The following is a 21,061-nucleotide window of genomic DNA, read 5'->3' on the forward strand; positions in this document are numbered from 1 at the left end:
AAAAGGAACTGCCAAAAAGTCAAAAACTGGAAAAAAACAAATTCTGACACCAAAACTTTTTTTCCCCTTTTTTTGTTTTGGAAATATGTAGCAGAGTTATGTTTTTTGTGTTTTAAATGACAAATAAATATCTGACAACTGCACAAGTTGTGCACAGTGCCATGATAAGGACTTGTATTTCAGCCTTTTTATTTTGAGTGCATTTACGGACAGACCTCAAACACCATGTTTTCCTCATTCTTAGGTGAGCCGGTGGACTAGATTGTGTGAAATTGAAATCCCCTCTGCTGTTGAAGAACATCTCCAGAATCCCGCAAATGATGATCAGCAGGTGCCCCTCTCCATTCTCACTCTTGAGCGAAGGCTCGCGGAGCCTGTCAGAGTCCACAACGATGACAAAATACGAAGGCGGAAACTCCAGGAGCAGAGACGTGAAGAGTCTGCTGAAAGCCAAGAGAACCTGGACTCCGAGTCCGAGCCTGGACAGTCGTCTCAGGCCTGTGATGGACTTGAGCTTAGAGCAGCTTTGGCCAAACTGTCTGTGGATTCAGTACCAGCTTTAACCACCAGAGAGAACTCTGAGATTAGGAAAGTGAAGACAGCAGATTTGCCTCCGTTGGAGCATGTGTTTGCTGAGGGACTGTACTTCACTCTGACTGATGTGGTGCTGCTCCCGTGCATCTATCAGTATCTGGTAAGGGCTTTTTGACATGTAATGAATTTTTGAGTGGTGCCAACAACCTCATTCTGATTGTTACTGTCTAATTAAGAATGGCACATACACATCAAAGCACAATTAATTTTATTAGCCCTTTTTTTGTCAGTTTAAGCCTGTCGCTTTTATTTCACTGACACACTTTCTTTACAAATGCTTTTTCAATAATACACCTGTTACACAAACAGTCAAGTGCTGATAGGAAAGGCTTTGTCTCAGTGCATACAAAAGTGGCGCTGATGTCAGACTGAATGCTTTCATGCAGACCGGAGCGTGCAGTTACATGAATTTGCTGGCTCTTTAATACCTTTATTATGATGACTTGTCAAATTATGCATGATGTGTGGTTTTGACACTCTGGTCAGGGTGAACAGGTAGTACACTCAGTTCCCTTTTTTAAATCCAGCCAGGCAGAAACTTGGATTAAGAAGACTCGCTGCATCAGACTTGGCACAGTTTTTGCTCTCAAAGGTGGTCTGGAGCCACCTGGCAAAGGCTGATAACACTGTACGGGGAGGGTTTTTATTCAAATGCAGCAGGTTGAAATACATTTTACTGACTTTACTTTGGTAACAGCTGACAGAGTTGGCAGGTTGTTATGGTGACCTAAAAAAACAAACTCCTAACTTGAAAATCTTTGAAGAATTTAGAAGCTCAAGTGCTCACTGAATATTCATTACGCCTCATTGTTTGTGATGAATTTGGTAGCAACTGCAGCGGCGAACCGAGAGCTGTAAAGTTCAGGCTTATGCTGTTATTGATCAGGAATGCTGCATTGTCTGGCAGTGGAGTGGGTCTCATTTCACCTTTCAGCTGTCTCCGGCTATTCCTCGACTGTGGGAAAGAACTGAAGTTCTCACAATGAGGCTTTTAGTAGTCAGCTGTGCCCCAGTGGTTTCCAGTTTCACACTCAGCCTAGCGTGTCTCCTCTTAACGGCCATCACTGTCCACAACACATGCAGCCACAGTGAATCCTTTCCACTCCACCCTCTTGTCGTGCTGCGGAGTGCCCCTTCTGCCTCCGTGCACCACTCTGTGTCCAAACACACACACACACACACACACACTCTGTGCCCTGATGCTTCGTCTCAGATCATGTCTCTGTTTGTTTCTTCACCCTCTCCTCCTGCCAGCTCTGTTTTTATTTTATTTTTTTGCCAGTCTGTCGCACAAGTGTTCACCAGCGTGATGTGTGAATTCTGGTGGAACGTAGCATCTCGCTCCGCTCGCAGTAACATGTCAGTCGAGTCACTTAATCAATATTTCCTTGTTGTTTTCCTCTTTCTCTTTCATCCTTTCATCCTTTTCTTGGTCTTTTATAGTGTTCCCTCCAAGCACGCGCTTCCGCCACTCTACATCATCTCCCCCACCTACTGCGCTGGTACGGCCGTGTCCAGGAGGTACCGGGGGTGCTTCGGGCAGCCAAGGCTTGTGGGCTACTTCTGTCCATACCCCAGGCTCCCACGTCTGGACTCCCAATTCTCTCAGCAGAGGACAACCCAACCAGTCTACCGGTGGAAGAGGAAGAAGGCCGGGAGATGGCTCCAGAGGTTCCTTTTGTCGGCGGCCCAAGGCCCACAATGACTAAACTCAAAGTAAATGATTACTTTCCTTTACTTAATCCCCAGCATGCTTTGCAGCTATATGTTAACCAAACATGTTTTGTTCCAACACTTCCATCCTGACCTAATATCAAGGGATCTGCCTCCCATTGTCCCCTAACAGCACAGATTCGCAGCCTCCAGAGTGGTTGTTAAGTATTATCCCTGTAATTTCATGCCTCCATTTTCTGTTGATTGCGCCTTCAAGAGTGTAGCTCTGAGTTAATGTTTCGGTTTCTGGCAGACTTTTGTAATTGTTGGATATTTAGTTTTTCTGCCAGATATTTATCAGTGATTGCTTTCACTCATAAAATTAACATTTTAAGTAGTCTAAAAAAAAAAGAAAGAAATTCAAAGCTGTTATCGATGCATATTATTTTGCTCTTGTAGACATTACAAAAAAAACAACCTTTTTTTTAAGACTAACAATCTGTTTATGAGAAAAAACACTGTATTTGCCTGGGGTGCTTTTTTTAAATGCACATTTCAGTATTCTCAGTGGATCCTGTTACCACTTTCAGGAGTGCAGACAGTGCACATTCAGCTTATCTTCATTTCAGGTGCAATAAAAACAGTGAATCTGGTCCAAAACAAAACAAAAATGTTATAGCTTTACTTAGTTTATAGTTATGGCTAAAAATCTACATGTGCACAGGCAAGATACACGACCCAATGCAGGTCCCTTAGGAAGAATTGTCGAGAGACTTGCTCATTCGCACACGTTTATAGATTTCTTTGCTCCATATATTACCTCTGCAACAGCAGGAGATAAGCAGGCCCAGCTGTTTTAAAGGAGACTGTCTCCTCAACCCTGACTAACCTCTCGCCACTGAGCCCTCAGACTGTTTTCTTGGCTTTTTTTGCTCTGCTCTCTTAGGAAAGATATTTCTGTGATTTCCTGCTGGCTACATTTCTATAACAATGTGAGCGAGGCGAGGAGAAAAAAAAACAAGAGGTTTGGAAAATTCTGATGAGGGTGAGTGAGCTAGGTGGTCAGGATGGGATGTGTCTTTTAGATGTGCCGTGTTGCCGGATGAAATTTAGTCAGGCCCACATGTGTGTAAATGACAGTTTTGCTGGCAGGTTAAAATCCGACATTAAAACCGAGAGGAATGCGTGAACACACACAGACAAACACACAATGGCCACCATTCTCTGCCTAGAGGGATTACAAGGATGGCTACATGTCGCCATCATCATGTCTGCAGTGCAGCTGTCGTGCTGGGTAATGTGCCTGTCTGTTTGCGTCTGTGTGCGCATATATGTCCTCTGTGTGTGTCCCACCAAGGTATAAACACACAGAGGTCTGCCGTCTCACATGGTGACAGTCGATCCTTCACGGCGGCTAACCAGAGGCAGTGGGCTCATCTCGCAACACCATTCACATTACAAATGGCTCATAAACTCTGCCCCTTTATCACTCCAGTTAATACACACTCATGCATACTGTTCAAGCTCCCCGTGCAGTGATCTGTGGAGCCCCAGCCTGTGATCTGTATCTATGGTAAACAAACAGGCATCCCGACACCAGAAATTAAGACCCAGTACTATCACTGCCTAACAAAAGCTAACACAACTTAGATATCAAAAATAGAGGTTTTTTAAAAGGAGAATTACTGGGTTTGCAGGAAGGAAGTTAAGTCTTTGATTTTATGTCTGATGAATTGGGTTCATAGGGGAGCTGTTGTTCCAGAAACAGCAATTGAAGACAGTCTGTTTGTGTTCCCGTGAAAAACTCCTCTCTGAAATCAACGAGCATTATGGCAGAATAATAACGCAGTCTTGTATTATTACCTATTATTTGTCATTTGGGTTTAAAGTTTGACCAGACAGCCAGGATTCTTTGTTGCAGGTGAACAATCAAACTTAAGAATATGGTTTAATAGAAGAAATAGGGCTTTAAACAGAATCACCTTTTCATATTCAAAAGTATTAAAGCTTTAAGGTGCATGTTTCCTTAGTGTACTTTGAGGTACCTCAACCATATTTACCCAGTGACCAAAAATGACCTTATCAGCATTTGCACTACAAGTTTGTGTTACTGTGGAGAGTGAATGTAATTGGTTTTGGCACAGACTTTTTGAGCTTGAGGTTTGCAGTGTTGTAGACTTTGATTGGTTTGTATTATATAGTAGTATATGTTTATATAAAGATGAATAAAACAAAATATTAGAATATTTTAATATGGCAGCCAGACATTGTTCAACCCCAGTGTATAACACACAAATCAGTTAGTGTCAACAGAACTAAGGGTTTTTAGTAATATAGTCTTAATTGCAGTGCTTTTATTGCATCATAGTGATGCACCTCACAGTGTATGTATTTTTCTGATGTCATTGTACATGATAGTCAAGTCTTTATTCATAAAACACATTTAAATGTAACAGACGGTGACCAAAGTGTTGCACATATTTAATGTTCCATGTTAGACCTTCTATTAAAAAGGTGTCATATTATAGTAAGATGAGCTTTTTTCCTCTTTATATGGGAAACAGCTCCAGGGATTTACTGAAACAAGTGCAAACGTCTATGTAAATACAGACAGTACAAAAGATGGACATAGCTACCATGATGTCGTCCACTGATTTCTGAATTCGGTGAAACCTCTGCATGAGTGTTTCCATCTACGCTGTCCTGGTTGCATAAAAATGATTTTTTATTTAATATGACCCAAATTTCTTTGGATCTTGGCTGCCTTTTGTTCTTTTCTCTGTCAAAATGATCTAACACAGTTCTGAGGAAGCCAATCCATGATTGATAGAGTTTCATTTTGTGTGTGTGTGTGTGTGTGTGTGTGTTTTGTTTATTTTTTTTTTTGTATCCACATGTGCTTTTACTGCATTGACAGTGAGTTTGGGATCATTGTCTTGCTGAAAAATTAAGGCTTTACCAATAGAGGCTATTGCATGATTGAGAATGTGCCTTTCAAGTTTCATTTTAAAACACCATTCAGATTGCTCATTCTACCATGCCTGTATACCTGCGGTTTCAGTCAATTTCAGAGTCTGTAGCAAATGAGCTGTTGCTACCCCAGACGCTGTGGTGAGAAACACGGCAGGAAAGGAGAACTGAGAACACAGCCTCATCAGAAGCTTCTAAATAGCGCTGCCTTCTAGCAACAATATTGCATCTATCTAGACAAACTTTAGCTGTTTTGCATAGCAAAGCTAGTTAAATACATAGTTAGCCCTGCTGTCATCATGGAGAGAACTAAAAAAAAGTTTACCATGGTTTCCCTGGTTCTCTTGCTATTGTAGTTAATTGTACTAGATGTGCTGGAGTATGTTCTGTACTGGTGAAGCAATGTTCTGTCTTGAAAATTTAATAAGAGTTGTATTGTGTGCAAGGTAGCAGAGGGCTTGTACAAAATACGTCACTCGATTACAACAAAGGCTGTAGGTTTCTATAGTAACTTGTATTTGTATATTTGTGTGTGTGTGTTTTTGCATGTGTGTGTTCTTCCCTAAGGAAAATGGCATCGAGGCAGTCTTCACTCCTCATCCTTGCCCTTCCTGGACCCTCCCATGGGAAAGCTTACCAGGAGCGATCAACCCTACTGAAGGTAAACTCTAATCTTGCCTCGAGGCTGTGCTCTTTGCTGGCTCCATTTTATTTTTGCCCTCCTGCCCTTGCACTTTTATCATTGCCCCTTTGGTTTGTTTTCGTTTTCTTTTCTTGTATTTATTTGATGTCTTTATCTCTCTTTGTCCTCCTTTCACTATTTTTACTTCCCTCATGTTTTGTAAGCCTGTATGCCTCTGCAACACTCCACAGCCTCTTTCTTCCACCTTATTTCTGGGTTGACTTCAAAAAACACAAATGTTACTATATATGGAGCGAGGAACATGAATAAATATTTGCATTATACCTTTCGGTACTACTGTGGCTGTTGGTGATTTATAGCTGCACCTAATGCTAACACATTTTATGTTAATCTGCAGGTGGATGCGGTTCCCCTTGAGGGTCCCCTAATGATTTTTAATCTACATGTGCTATCCTGCTGATGTTGTAGGGTGAAAGTGTGAAATAGGTCTGTGGTAGAACAAGAGTCAAAACAATAAAAACACCTAAAAAGGTTCAAAGACAACTTGTACAGCGTCCCACTTGTCTTAGTGGATACTTCTTGCTGTGAGAGTAGTTTGTGATAGACAATGGGGGAGGTTTGTTGATTGCTGCCCCAGGTGGCATTGGAGCAACAGAGAGAGGGGAAAAAATCTGTTTCTTTGCCTCTTTTCCTCACCTGCATTGTTTCTCTTTTTAGTGAGATGTCTTTGTTGTTAGCAACACTAAATGATGCACATGCATCACTCCCAACATATAAGTGTTATTCCATCCATCCATCTTAATCCAATACATTTTAATCCGTCCATTCATCTGTCCATCCATTCAAACATACATTAATTTTAATCCATCCATCCATAGAGAGATAGACAACCATTCACATTCCCATCTTTGGCCATTTTTGGAATAGACGTGCATGTTTATAGACTGTGGGAGAAAGCTGGAGCCCGGAGAGACTACCCCCACAGACACAGGGAGAACATGTAAACTCCACAGTCTGGGTTTGGTGGGACCTTCTTGCTGTGAGGTGAGGGCACTTGCTGCCATACGGTCACGTTGCCGCTTCAGTGTTATTGACACAAGAAATTGGGGAAGGTAGATGAAGGCACATGCTTCATGCATGTGATTGTTTAAATATTTCAATTTTCTTTAATATTGTGTAGCGCACTCGTTTCTTTCTTCCTTTCATTTTTGCTTATTTGGGAAATTGTTACAAGCAGGAGTTCATTCAGTGCCTATTTCCTCCATCAAAGAAAACGAGAAAAGGAAACCAGAAAGAATATTTCATTAAAAAAACACCTTAATTTAAGATCTCTACCTCTTTTCAGCTTTTGTTTTGTGTAGGTCAAATTTCCACTTCATTACCATGATATTAAGCTTTTTTTTCACTCCAAGCAACTTGAATAGTAAATTGATTTTATCCATAGCACCTTTAAAACAGGTTTACAAAATGATACATTACCATACAATACAACAAAAAACCTGCAGAGAATGAGCAAACACGCTAAATAAACAGATAAACGAGCTGTTGAGTGATTTTGTTTATTTTGCGTACTGAAGCCTTTGCTCTGTGATCCATCTTTTAACTTGCGCTACTTTGAAGCGGATTTTCCCCGACTTAATTTCCCGACGTATTTATTCCTACTTTTACTGATTCAACAGAAACTTTGATAACAAACGGTGTTTTGATTTTCTCATTGTTATTTTCTGTTTGTGTGAATATTCCAGGCAGTCAGTATGACGCTCATCTAAATTGATGTGTTGCCCAAATAAGGGCCTGTTAACACATTGACATATTTCTATTATCTGTCATAATTTTGAGATAAAAAATTTAAAAAATGTGTTTTAATATTTGGTCTTTACTTTCATTTTGTTTTCATTTGAAGCTGTATACAAATGTGCAGTGTGGGATTTATAGAAACATAAAGGTTAAAAATGAGCAAAATAAAAAAGCACCCAATCTGGACCTGTACAGATATTCACAATTCTGGCAGCTGGGCAGTAGCAGATTTCAATAACTGTAGTATGTTTTTTTTTTTTTTCATTTATTTCTCTCATTATGCCAGCGAAATAAATACTTAATTATGAATATGTCACTTTAAAAGTCTCTCAACTCCTCATTACGTACTTTAAATATTGTAAAATTGAAGTAAAGTCATGATGCTAATTATTGTTTATTGACACTTACTTACTTGGCTTAGTTGGTTTGAGGCTCTTGCCATTAAAACAACAAGCATTAAAACCTTTTTGAACCCACACGAAACGTCATTAGAAGACTATCGAAGCACTTTAACTGCATAGTCAATGTTTCATTGTTGGTCTGTTGTGCTGAATTAGAGCCAAAAAAACTGAGCTCATGTCATTATCCTTTTACTTTTGACTGCACTGTACTAGTTATATTGGGTCTCACTGATTTTTAGCTCATTAATGTGGTTCCACAGTGAAACTTTAGCATCTATTTCTAGCCTAAACCTCAGTGACATCTAAAATGCTCTTCCCTAAAACTCCACTGATAGCTGAACTGAAGTACTCTATGTGATGTAGGCGGGGTGTCTATACCAAGAGTGAAAATCATGTAGAGATACTAAATTTCAGCTGTTCCACTTTTGTCAGCACTCTGCATGATAAACGGTGCTCTTGATGTCTGCTCCTGCAGAATTATGCTTGCATGCCGGTAGCCCCTGTGATTCTGTACTGTGTAATTAAAGAGGAGCCGAGACGAAAGGCACACAATTTGTACAGAACTCCAGCGCATGGGCCTCCCCATCTATCTATTCCTTTTGTGCACACAAATGGCTCCACACATGTACACACGTACAGGTCTACAGGGAAAATTTCAGTGTTTTCCCCTTACGTGTGCATAAATATTTCCATGTGTGCAAAACTAATATATAACACCCACAAGCTTTGGAAACATGAAATTTTGAAATGGGGTTATTTCTGCTCTGTACTCTAGAGCAATGGATTTGAAATTAATAAATGAGAGTTTGCCTTCATCCATTTTTTTCTATTTTTATCCATTTCCAAGGTGGGGTACAATTTAGGTCTTACAGTATACATGGAAAAACCTCCGAGCGTCCGACTGCTAAAAAATAAACAATTGTCAAATAATAATCATGCTAGCACATCTCCATAAACTGTTTTGCTTTATATACCGACCTATTTGCATTCAATGATTAAAAAAATGTACACACAGGCTCCCAGGTGTGCATAATATGTAGAACAACAAAGTGACCTTTGTAATGTGAAGTTTTTGTCCTGCTTGTATGGAGGCGCTGATTCACTAAGTTTAGTCAGGGTTTGTCTGCAAACAGATAAACAGCAATGTGAATAGAGGGGCCATTGTATTAGAACAGCCAGTGGCTTGTCTCCAGCACTTCACTTAATAGATGGAGGAGAGGAGGTGCAAATAAAGCATGGTAGAATGATGGAGTGGGTGACAGTGGGAGATTGAGATAGGGGTGAGACAGCATGAGGGGAGACAAGGGTTATCAGTAGAAAACAAGGCAGGAATGAGGGGGTGAACAAGACAACGAGGCATTAAAGGGGAGAGCTGGTGAAGAACTGCAAAGTTGTCATGCTTGAGACATGGCGCTATTAGATCCTTCGGGGTTGTTTTGGTACACGCAGATGAGACGAGTTCCTTTGTTTTTTTTGTCGTAGGTTACAACAGCATGGCAGAAGTTGAACTGCTTGAATGAAAGCTGGCTCCATTTGTCTCCGGCTCCGTGCTTCTACTGCAAGAGAGATGTGATTGAGATTCCACAAACTCAGCTGACTGTGTATATTTCTTGAAAAGTACGCATAGATTAATAGAAAAAATGAGGAAGAGATTTGCTTTTACTGGAATTAGGAGCTTGGTTATGTGGGTAATTTAACTGGATGCAGATCATGTAGAATATTTTGTTTTGTACATTAATAACTTAGCTTGTGTGTACTTAAAGGTGCTGTTTCAGATATTTTGAACAACTGAGTGCTGCACTAGAACACAATAACCTCACAACGTGCCTCATGACCTTTCTCCATTGAAGGGCTGTGTGTGCAATAGCTAAAATAAATTTTAAAAAGTAAGAAGAAAAATCCAGTCATTGTGGTAGAGTAGCACTTTTTCCTGCTGGGTTCTCTTATTTTACCCCAGGTTTTAATCTAAAATTTTTTTATTTTTAATATAAATACTCCATTATCACCTAGTTGCTCATTTTTGACTAGTTGCTCTTTGCTGCTGCATCAGAAAGAGCACAGAGAAAATGCTAAGTAGTCATTAAAGCTCGAAGGAAAGCTGCAGGCTTTGTATTAATTCTCTGTAGGTTCATGATTACCAACGGCCTCTGTCACGAATACGCCACTTGATTCATTTTTTGATGTAAAAGTTTTGATTTGCTTCTAAATCTGCCCATTAGTTTAGATATACTGGGGGAAAAAACTGTTTTGTTAATGTGGTGAACTTGTGATACTTCTCAGCCCGCGGGGCTGCTGATGCAGTGTTGTCAGGGCCGATCTGTAATGGCTTTTCAGTATTAAAATATCCATGCAGTGTTAAGTAGTTTCACAATATTCTGAGGCAACATTAAACACATTAAACGATTTGAAATGGTGTTTGCAGCTGAGCTGGAACTTCCTATTCCCATAACTGACATCTTCCTGCATCATCCTCTTCTTTTTAATTTAAATCCCACTGGAAATATTAGCTTCATCAGAAGTTGTGACCCATGCACAATTTTCAGTGCTTTGCTTGTTTTCTCCACACTGAGCTTTTAAACATCTGTCATGTTTAGCTTCCAGGTAAAATTCAGATGTTTAACATATGTGTTTGTGAGCTGGAAGACTTGCCTGTAAGATGTGAGATGGAATATCCAAATTACAAGTGTCATTTATTTTATTATGTGGGTGGATTAATTTCTTTTTGTTTCCTGCTCTGCTTTTCCAGTGACTTGGATTAAGGTTGTAATATGTGCACATACCAGATTTGTTCCACTGTTAAATCAGTTTGGCTGCCTTTCATGGGTGTCGTTTTCCCTCAGGCATGTCATTTTACTATTAATGAACTTACTAGAAGATAATTAGCTGTATTTGAATGAAGTCTAGATTCATGAACTTGACTTTTTCTCATTAAAAAAAAAACAACAGATATTGGCTGGATACCCTGAGGGCATAATACTAATTCTTAAAGTAGAACTTCATTCTTTTGGATTATCATAAACTATAAAAAATAAATAAATACTTTATGACAATGATTTCATCTTCCAAATGAAATCTTGCATCTCTGTGAAAGTTCAGTTTTTCTTCCTTTAGGTTATAGAAAAGTGAATCTTCTTATATTCAGTGTAAGTTATTTAAAAGAATTATCATTGTCAATATGTGCTGGGTCCATGCAAACCAGGTTACTAATTCTGGCCAAGATGAGTGGTTAAAATTGGCCAGAATTTTGCCAGAAGCTTGTTGATGGCTAGTAAATTAGTGGGGATGCATGCATATATGTTTGAGCCTTTATGGATAATTTTGACGCTACAAGCAGAACTTCCTCTTAACATTAGAGAAAATATTTTTTTGTTTTCAAAATTATTCCATCCTGGAAAAAGAACAGTTGAAAAAACTTGTTCAAAGCTCAAACTTCCACTTTTAGTCACTTATTTTGCTGTCCAGCCGTCGGGCTGAATGATGCTCTGCTGAGAGATTTACATCAGGTTCAGACACAAATGTATTTAACCATTGATTTGTGCATTAACATATCAGCTTATTCTGGAGATCATATTGTTGACTCTCTGCCCGTGTTTAGTTTGTTTTTCTAGAAACCATTAGTGTTTGGTCAGTAATAGAGTTCAGTAATAGTAACGAGGGAAAGTTAAGGAATGGGGCTAAATGTGTTTTTTTCTGCCTGGCTGTCAGATAGTTGTCAAAGGTGCTTAGCATCCTTAGGCTTTTGGCAGACAAATGTCAAGGGTAATCTATTTGGAAGTTTAGTGAGTTGATGTATCCTTCAGACACTTGCCATGTATACAAATTTCTCTTTCAACTAACCCTGGATACCAGACTAATTAAAATCTCCATCCAGTTTCCCAGCACTAAATGTAACTTACTGATCTTGACACCATTCAGAACTTCAACTCTCCAAATGCTTTTAATAAATCAAATATTCCTCCTGAGTCCAGAGTGTTTAATCTAAGAATCTCAAAGTTATTAAGAAAGATTAATAGGAACTGCAACATTTCTTTAAGTGCAAATGTGCCAGACGAACCTTGAACAAACCCGTCTCTTCAACGTGCCTATTTGAAACAGGCGGATAACTGATGCTACAGTCATACTAAGGAAAACAGTAGTTGGAGACCACTGTATCAACAAAGGTTAAGCACGTAGCACCCTCAACCTGTGGCAACCAGTTGATCGCTGCAACTACTTGCTCATCCTAGTCATAAGGTTGCTGTCCTGTTTTCACTTTCATTTGACTGAGCCATAAGAAATCAGTGCCACACTGGTGCTTTAAGCTAAATGCATGCATGATAATGCTAACATCCCGATGTTTACACAGTTCACCTTCATGGTTTAGCGTGCTAAGATTTGCTAATTACCACAAAAGACAAAACACAACAAAAATTGACACTGGGATACCATTACTGTGTAAAACCGAAACTTTGAGCTGACCCATTCGGTCCTTGGGGTCGTGGTGTTTTTAAACGTGCACGAAGAGTGAGGGCTGGATGTGATTGAGAAACAAACGACACTCGCACTACACACTCATACGGTGTTGATATTCTAGCGCTTACCAGTCGTAAGTAATGTCCACCCTAAAGCATCCCATGCTATATCGTGTATCCATTCATCTTGTCCAGTTTAAGGTTGCAGGGAGGCAGAGGCCTATCCCAGCTCTTCTAGGACAAGAAGCGGGATTATACGAGATGTTACTACATGTTATAGGAAATGAACATATTTTAGTTTTTAAGATCAAGTAACTATATGAATAGTATGGTCACTTTCCCATAGACTTCTCTCAGACCACTGCTGGTGTTAGAGGGCAAGTTTAAAACCGTTTCTCACTAGTGTCGCCTTTCAGACCTGGAATTCAATTCAGTTCAATTCAATTTTATTTATAAAGCGCCAAATCACAACAACAGTCACCTCAAGGCACTTTATACTGTAAGGTAGACCCAACAATGATACATACAGAGAAAAACCCAACAATCATATGACCCCTATGTCGTTAAAATGAGAGATTGTAGTTTCTTTGTAGAGAATATTTTGATACAAATATAAATATACAGTATGCATGTGTTTTAAAATGATCTTATTATTTTAAGTGAGGATATATATTTGAACTGTATCCCTACATTTGGTTAACATGCATCCCCGTGGGCTTACAACTCCAAACAGCAGGCTGTGACTCCCAAATCACTCCTCTCATTCTCAATTAATTGAACTCATTAGAGCCTTTAAATTGCAGATTTAAAGATATGCCGTAAACATGGGAGCCAGCACAACAGGCAGCTAGCTTTTTTATTCGTAATTAGAGGGATAATTGGCACTTTATTTCTACAATTCAGGTTCAAACACATCTAGACTCCCTGGAGGGTTTCTACAGAGTTTCACTATTTGCAGTGATGTTTGAATTGTGCCCATTTAAATGCAGAGCCACTGACTGCTTCCACGATGAGCTCCTTGCAAATGTCATATCATGAATATTCATTTGTCTCCCCAGTTTTGTTTTGTTCAATAATCTCTGGTGAGGGATTGCAGTGTGGGTATTGAGGAGGAAGACAATTTGCCTTACCCTCAGCTAGTTTTCAATGAGTTTTGGATTACATGTTTCTAACGCAGTTTCACTGCACTCGTAATTAATTAGTGATTAGTGTGTTCAGCCTGCGCAATCTCGTCTCTGCAGGCCATTCCTGTGGAGCATAGTTTAGACTATTGTATGTGGGGAAAAAATATCTTTTCCTTTAGTTACCACTATATTTTTCCATTGTAGACATTATAGTGTAATTAAATGATTAAATCATTTTTTATGAAGTCTAAAATATTTGGACTTTTTACTTTAGTAGTTGTTTTTCTCCAATATTCAGAAGTCATATTTGTTATCATACAAAATAATCAGAAGCCACATTCAATTTATTTGTTAAGTAATTATATTCTTTTATTCTTAATATTCTTTTCTAGAGACTGCAGTCATGTTCATCCACTCTTATGTGGATATTTTTTATCATTTTTGTTAACAGTTTGGAAATGGTTTGACTAGAAATTTTTTCCTTTCAAATTTTAACAGTCCATCTATTTTATTTTATTTTTTTTACCCCTATGGTTGGACATTCCTGTCAGTCTCCCCCTCTACTCTTCCCCCACTTGCAAACAAGACCCCAAGCTACTGGAACTCCTCTGAGACCGCACCTTGTCTCCAGCCCTATTGGACAATCCATCCTTTCCAGGATGACCACCATCACTGTAGATTTGGAGGTGCTAATTTTTATTCTAGCTGTTGACTGCAAGACCGACCATGTTCAAGCTGGTTAAGACATAACCAAGAAAAAAAAGCCAATAAAGCCAAAAACCAGAATAGTCTGTAACAATAATCCATAATAATCTTGAAGAACTCCTCACAGGACAGCATGAAGTTATACAGTCATATGAATTCTCTAAATCCATAAAACTCATATAGACCCGTTGGGCAATCCCTGTGCCCAACCGGTCTATATGTAGCTAGAGTAAGACAGACAAGATGTAGATAAGGTGAAGAGCTCGTCCAGTGTACAAAAAGACAAAGTCAAAACTGTTACATATCAGTTTGGAAGTTTTTACCATTGGTGTTGGTCCACAGCCACGTTCAGGTCGCTCCAGAGATACTAATCTGGATTTAGGTCCAGAGGTTTCCTGAAGCAACGGTTTCCTTTGTGACTTTTGAGATCCTTTGTACTTTAGAAAAGGTTTTGTCAAAGGATTGCTCGATATTTTCCTGCATCCATTTTTCCTTTTTTCCTTGTCCCAGACACTGTCGAAGGAAAAACATTCCCACAGCATGATGTGACAGCCATTTATTTTAAACTGTCGCATTGCTGTGAGAAAAAGATTTAGTTTCTCGTAGTCTGGAAGCTGTTTTTTGGCAACCTCCCAGTGGACTGTCATGATCTTTTTTTGGGAGAAATGGCTTCTGTTTGGCCAATCGACCATTTGGTTACCTGCGTGACCAAAGTCTTTCGTCCCAAATTAGTCAGCTTGGCAGGTGGCGCGGATCTAGGAGAGGTTTTTCTCTTGAAGAATAATGGAGGTCAACATGTTCAGGTGCACGTTCAGTTCAGTAAAAATGTTCTTTTCTTCTTCATGGCATGGGATGTTTTCAGTCTTTCTTATTTTTAACAAATTAGCTAAACACTCCTTACAGTCTTTATTTGATTTGCCTTGATTAAGTGTTGTGTATTGATTAATAAGGGGTGAGAAAGAATTGATTCCACATTAAAACACTGAACATAACAAAATGAGCAACGCTTAAATACTTTACCACCTAATGAGGATGTTTTGATGGTTTCCCACCACTCAACATGTACGTCCACTACAAGCATTTCACATATTATTATAAAATGTTGCATTCCACTGTGTTCATTTATAATTACAAGTGGAAACGACGAGATGCTAATCCGGTTACCTTTATTGTGGGTTATGTGTGGAAAGCAGAGCCTCCAAAAATGAATAAATGTCACATAATTAATTGATTAGTAATATTTTCCATAGCAGTCTTGAACTAATTGAGTAACTTAAATTAGCAATGGAGAGCTGAAATCTGCAGCTTGATACTTCATTCTTAAATATGACATGCATCTGTCTTGTTGATATACTTTGTGAGTTGGCATATTTTGCAGTATGCACGCTCTCCCCTTCTGTCTGTTTTTCTTTTTCCATGTTTCTCCCTTTTCGCTTCCTACCTTCCTTTTGTTTCTGTTCAGAGCCTCTATAATTTCAGGTCATAAGCATTGCTTTGACAAAAAGGACATGTTTTCAACTTTATTTTATTTTTGTAAGCACGGACTCAAAGAAAAGCTCAAACCTTTTTAATCAGTTCTGTATCGATTGAACTATAATAGATGATGTGTCATATTTGGTTTTAGTGAGTACCATAAAATGTGCTCTTTATATAGGAGGGACCTCCCCCATTGCCCACATCTAATTTGGCTCAAAGCAAGGTTGTGTATAGACTTTGGCATGCATGTCTCAGTTGCTTTTGTTCAACACCTTGTTGTTAGTTGTGTTTTCCCTTGTGTATTTTAGACCCTCATGGTGTAGGATTACACTGATAAAGGCGAGAATCGTCTTTTATGCACGTGTTTTGTCTGTTTCTGTGTCTGCAGATCTTTTTACAATAAACATATATCACCTAGGCTGCAGGAGCGACCTACCTTGATATTATGACAACTGTAGATTCTTTTATCTATACTAATGTGTATCAGGCTATTTTTGGTTTGGAATTTGTGAGAAGAGGTTTGAGACTGAGTTTAACATCAGTGTTCGCACGATTTGTGCCTTTAGTATGCAGACAGCTCCGTAAGACAGAATAATGACTCGTAAATCCTCCTCTAATTATCCAAAGGGCACGTGTGGTGTTTGTGGCCAGTCTGTAATCCCTTGATTCTTGTCCCACATTCCTAAATAGGAATGTCTGTGTAGCGCCAACACATTTGTGGATATAACGAGGACACAGATAAATATTGAGACAAAGTGTCTGCTTTCTATCACTTAATTAAAATGTGAGCTGGAGAGCCAAAGAAAGCTAAATGAGCAATGATTTTTATTCCATCAAAACAGAGTATTTGTTGTTAAAATCTTGCTTTTAAGCTCCAGGAGTGTGTTTCTGCAGTGACAATAATAAGGTTACATTTCTCTATTTCTCTATTCAGAGGGGCCCTGCTTTTGACAACCCAATATTTCTGTAAGGACACAGAGAGCAAAAGGGACACCAGTTGGCTGGTGTCCAACTAGCCTTTATTTATACTTGAGTTAGCACTGCAAAACTAGGGCTAAAAGACATTCTGGCTGGAAGATTTTACAAAGATTGCAGGCCAAAAGACATTGACACAGCCCCCCAACGATGCCAGCTTTATGCCATATACTCCCTGACTTTGACAGCTCTGGCAGAGTGTAGAGTGCTGAGAGTGTGCGCTGAATAAAAACAAACTACTTAGTTTAAACGTACAACTGTGGAGGAAGACTTTGAGGAGCCGTAACAGAAAGAACAGGGGAAATTAAGCATTTTCTAGACTTAACATACTTGTAGCTCTTTGTAGCCTGAAGAAATGTTAAAAAAGTGTTTTTTATTTAATTTATTTTCCTCACGTCTTGAAAGTGCAGTTTTGAAGAACGCAATCATTTTATTACATTTCATTTAAATGTGTTTCTATATTGTTTTCAATATTGTAATGATGTATAGTGTTAGATACTGTTACTGATACTAAGCTATTTTTTAAACAAAAGATTCCTACTTTCAAAGTCAAAATTCCCATAATCGTTTTTAACCATTCTGTTTACTAAAGTATTCAATTAAATACAAGCATTTGAATCGTCTTCACTAATTACATTGTTCTATTCTCATTTACACAGATCTCAAAATTCTTTAATCTACAGAAGTTTATTGTAGTGCTTTCTTTCCTTGAAAAACTCATAACATGTGACCTTCTTTGGGTTCCAGTACCTCATGAAATAGGACAGATTGATTTGCTGTGGTAAAAATATATATAAAAAACACATTTCAAGTACACAAACGGTGTGTTCCTTGTGAAGATAGTTTACCAGCGTGTCAGCCTTTAGATGGCCTCAGGTTATTTGTTTCTCTGAGCTGTGAATGTGCTGGTCCAGATTACAGCTCTGTGGTCATTGAATCTTCTACAACAATGTGCTTGTGGCTATTACAGGATGGATCGATTACGAACGATCCGAGTTTTAAAGCAAAAGAATGTAGGAGTTTTTCCCCCTGCCACATCCACTTTAAACAGGGCAGCGAACGGTGCCCAGGAGACCGACTGCAAGCCAACATTTAGACTATCAATGGGAGCCGAAAGGAGAGTTATTGATCTGTCTTCTTTGACGTGCCATTATTAAAATGTCACATTGTTATAATGATGGCTAAGATATTCAATGCTATCTCCATAAGTGTTGAAATGATACAGTAGCTAAGCTTGTCGTGGTGTTGCTTTTGTCTCTCTTTAACCATCCAGAAATCTTTGAGAATAAGCATATGTATACTTTCAAAATATCAATATTCAAAACACACTTTCTTTGATGTGAATGGAAGTGATGTCAAGCCCAACGAACAATGTCAGAAGGCTGAAATTACCTACAAATCACTACAGGATAGTTTAGTTTCTTATTGCAGCTGGAGTGGTGTCAGAGATAGTCCGAGTCATTGCCGACAGTTTGCCAATAAAGGCAAACTTTTCGTGTTTTCCTGTTTTATGAAATCAATATTTTACTATTGGATAAATGTAATTCTGTCAATTTAATCTGCCTCACTGTAGTTTCAGTTCTGTGTCCCTGATGCACCTTGCCCTTTTTAGAAGTTAAAGAAAACAGAAGAAGGCTATTTTTTTTTTATCTGAGGCTTTGATTTTAAATTGGAATAATGATTTGTAGAGATACTAGTTTATCTCCACTCATTTTTGTTTAATTTGGCATGGGTGATTGTCAGCAAAAGATTGCGTTGTGTGTGGGCTGAACATGGTGAAGGTAAGCTATTTTATATATACAAAAGCTGATTGAGCAAGTTAGCAAAACTGTGGGGATACAAAAACTCAAAAAACACCAGGAAAATGTTATGACATTATTTAACACACAGCATTGGTTATGGAGGGTGGATAGCACCACTATAACAAATGGATGATACCGGCTGCAGTGGTGCGGGTTACTCTGAGTCTCATGGGAGGAGAACAGATCACCTAACCCCATATGCAGCCCACTTAATTTTACAGGCAGCTCATTTATAAAGCAGACTTAGGTCAGTTTTCATCCCAGTTATGGCATAAAAAGAACATTATGTGTAATTAAAAAAGTCTTGATGTGGAAGTAACTGTAGCAAAGAAAAGTCTAGACACATGACTGGTGGTATGAAGTGTTTGTGCTCTGGTGCTGTGTTTGATTTGTGCCACATGTAGTGCTGTGCATTATGGCCAAAGCCGACATTAGATCTAAATTGTGTCTACAGGGACAGTGATTTTTTTTATTGCTAAGGAAAAAGGAAAACAATAGATTGGAATTGATACATTTTTGCCAATTACTCATTTTTCAGTTGTAATTTATTAATAAATGGTTCCAACATAATTTCAGATGATAACTGGTGTATTTCAGGAAACACGTTTGTTATCTCTGGTTGAACGCTCATATTGAAGCAAGGCATTGCACACAAACTGGGAATGTGTCACGACCTGTTGGAGGGACAAAAGGAGTTCCATAATTTTCCCAACCTCTCGCCTACAGCTACGCGTACAGCTAGGTCATGTTTTGATAGACATTCCAGCACTGCTTAAGGATGCACAATGAGACGTTTTTTCCTCGTGTTTATTTTCATTACCTTTTGTTTTTCTTGTCACTACAGTCTTACACAGATGCACTGAAAAATCTTTGAGTGACGCCAGGATATTTTTTCTCTGACAGCTTGACAACAATTGAAGCTTTCAGTGTGGTGATCGTCAGTAAGATTTTATATCTTTACTGCTCAGCGTTTCTCCTCATAGCTTCAAACCTCTTGGCATGTGTTGTTAAAGCTTTCAGGATTTCCCCCATATTATTTACACAATGACTGGCAAACCTGTCCACCTCCACCTTTAACTCCCCATTATAGGCTCCAGCCTCCTTGCCCTTCTAAAGGATACGTGTGAATATATGGCGTGATAATTACACTGTTGGCTGAATTTGGATTTCTTGCCTGTCATTAATAACCAACATTCAACTCGCTGCAAAGACATGCCAGAGCTCATTTCCTCATTCATTAGCTTGCAGATTTCCATAATGATGAACATATGGCCAAATGCACCAGTGCGTAAACTTATAAATGCCAACAATATGTTCAGCTTTTGAATTGGGGAAAAGAAGTTGACAAGCTAACAATTCTACCTGATATATACAGAAACATTGGGTTCCTGACAGAATAGAAATATGTTGAATGTCCCTTTAACTCCACAGAAATTAATATTAGGGATGCAAATCTAACACTGGGGAGAGAACCTGTATTTGTGCAAAGGTTTTCCTCCTTCCTCACCAGTCTCCTTCTGATGTCATAATTATAGATCGCAATGAACGGCAGCTACAAGTGCACGTGTCAGCAAACTGCACGAAAAAAGAACAAGTTAACAAAGACTTAGCTTGTGCTTTAAGGGGGACCTGCTTGGTGCTTCGGCGTTGTTAAGGCATTACAACATGATGAAATATTTCCCTTTTAAAGGGAGGGTGTTTGCTGACAGGCAAATAGCAAATGTGTAATTAGCTTTGTGAAATTAGAGTTTTAATTAGCTAAGTGACAAATGCCTTACATGAACAAAATATTTGGCGTATTTTCATTAGTTGCAGTGGAATGGCCATTTAAAGTAGACATTGAATTTTAATTACTATGATCATAAAGTCATCACTGATGTGGTTTTGAAAAAAGTACATACAGGACATGTTTTTCTTACCCCATGTGCTTTTATGCCTTTCATATCCTGGCAGGCATTTGTCAGAGTCTTTCTAATCCATTTTTACTTTAGTGACTGAGCTCCAGGCAGTTCATTTATTAAGTGGTCAGAAGCACTCTTTATTTGGGTCTATGTGTGCAAGTCACACTCTTCTAGTCCCATATCGTGCCTGCAATATAGCTTGTTTTCTGTCACCCAGCAATGAAACAGGAGCTGTGGTTACATCAGCCATTCTTTCACTGGTATAAGGCGCACAGACCTTTTTATTGTTATTATTATTTATAGAGCATTTTTGGCCTAGACAGTGAAAGAATTGACATTTTATTCAGCTGTTATGACAGGCTGAGCTGCAGGACTTGATGTTTACAGGTTAAGGTTTCATATTAGTTTTTTTTTTTGTTTTTTTTTTTTAAGGATCTTCGGTTTTGGCACTTCCAACTCCCACAAGATCTGTTCACTTGTTTTTATGACACGCGCACACACACACACACACACACACACACACACACACACACACACACACACACACACACACACACACTGTTGTGAGC

At 38.8% G+C, this 21,061-nt stretch overlaps 1 protein-coding gene across 3 annotated transcripts in view; it reads left to right on the top strand.

Annotated features, from left to right (window-relative positions):
- The window catches only part of gstcd (glutathione S-transferase, C-terminal domain containing), a 50,463-nt gene that overhangs the window by 1,745 nt on the left and 27,657 nt on the right, over positions 1–21,061 (top strand). For all 3 annotated transcript variants that reach the window (XR_014800523.1, XM_084931516.1, XM_084931515.1), the window contains exons 3-5: positions 245–694; positions 2,038–2,310; positions 5,785–5,878. Coding sequence is in view for 2 of the 3 variants with exons in the window: in XM_084931516.1 (XP_084787642.1) it covers positions 245–694; positions 2,038–2,310; positions 5,785–5,878 (817 nt within the window). In the remaining variant the exon portion in view is untranslated. The remainder of the gene's footprint in view (positions 1–244; positions 695–2,037; positions 2,311–5,784; positions 5,879–21,061) is intronic.

Source organism: Perissodus microlepis, chromosome 6 (genome assembly GCF_051167445.1).
Source record: "Perissodus microlepis isolate ML-2025 ecotype Zambia chromosome 6, ASM5116744v1, whole genome shotgun sequence".
Lineage (NCBI taxonomy): Eukaryota > Metazoa > Chordata > Actinopteri > Cichliformes > Cichlidae > Perissodus > Perissodus microlepis.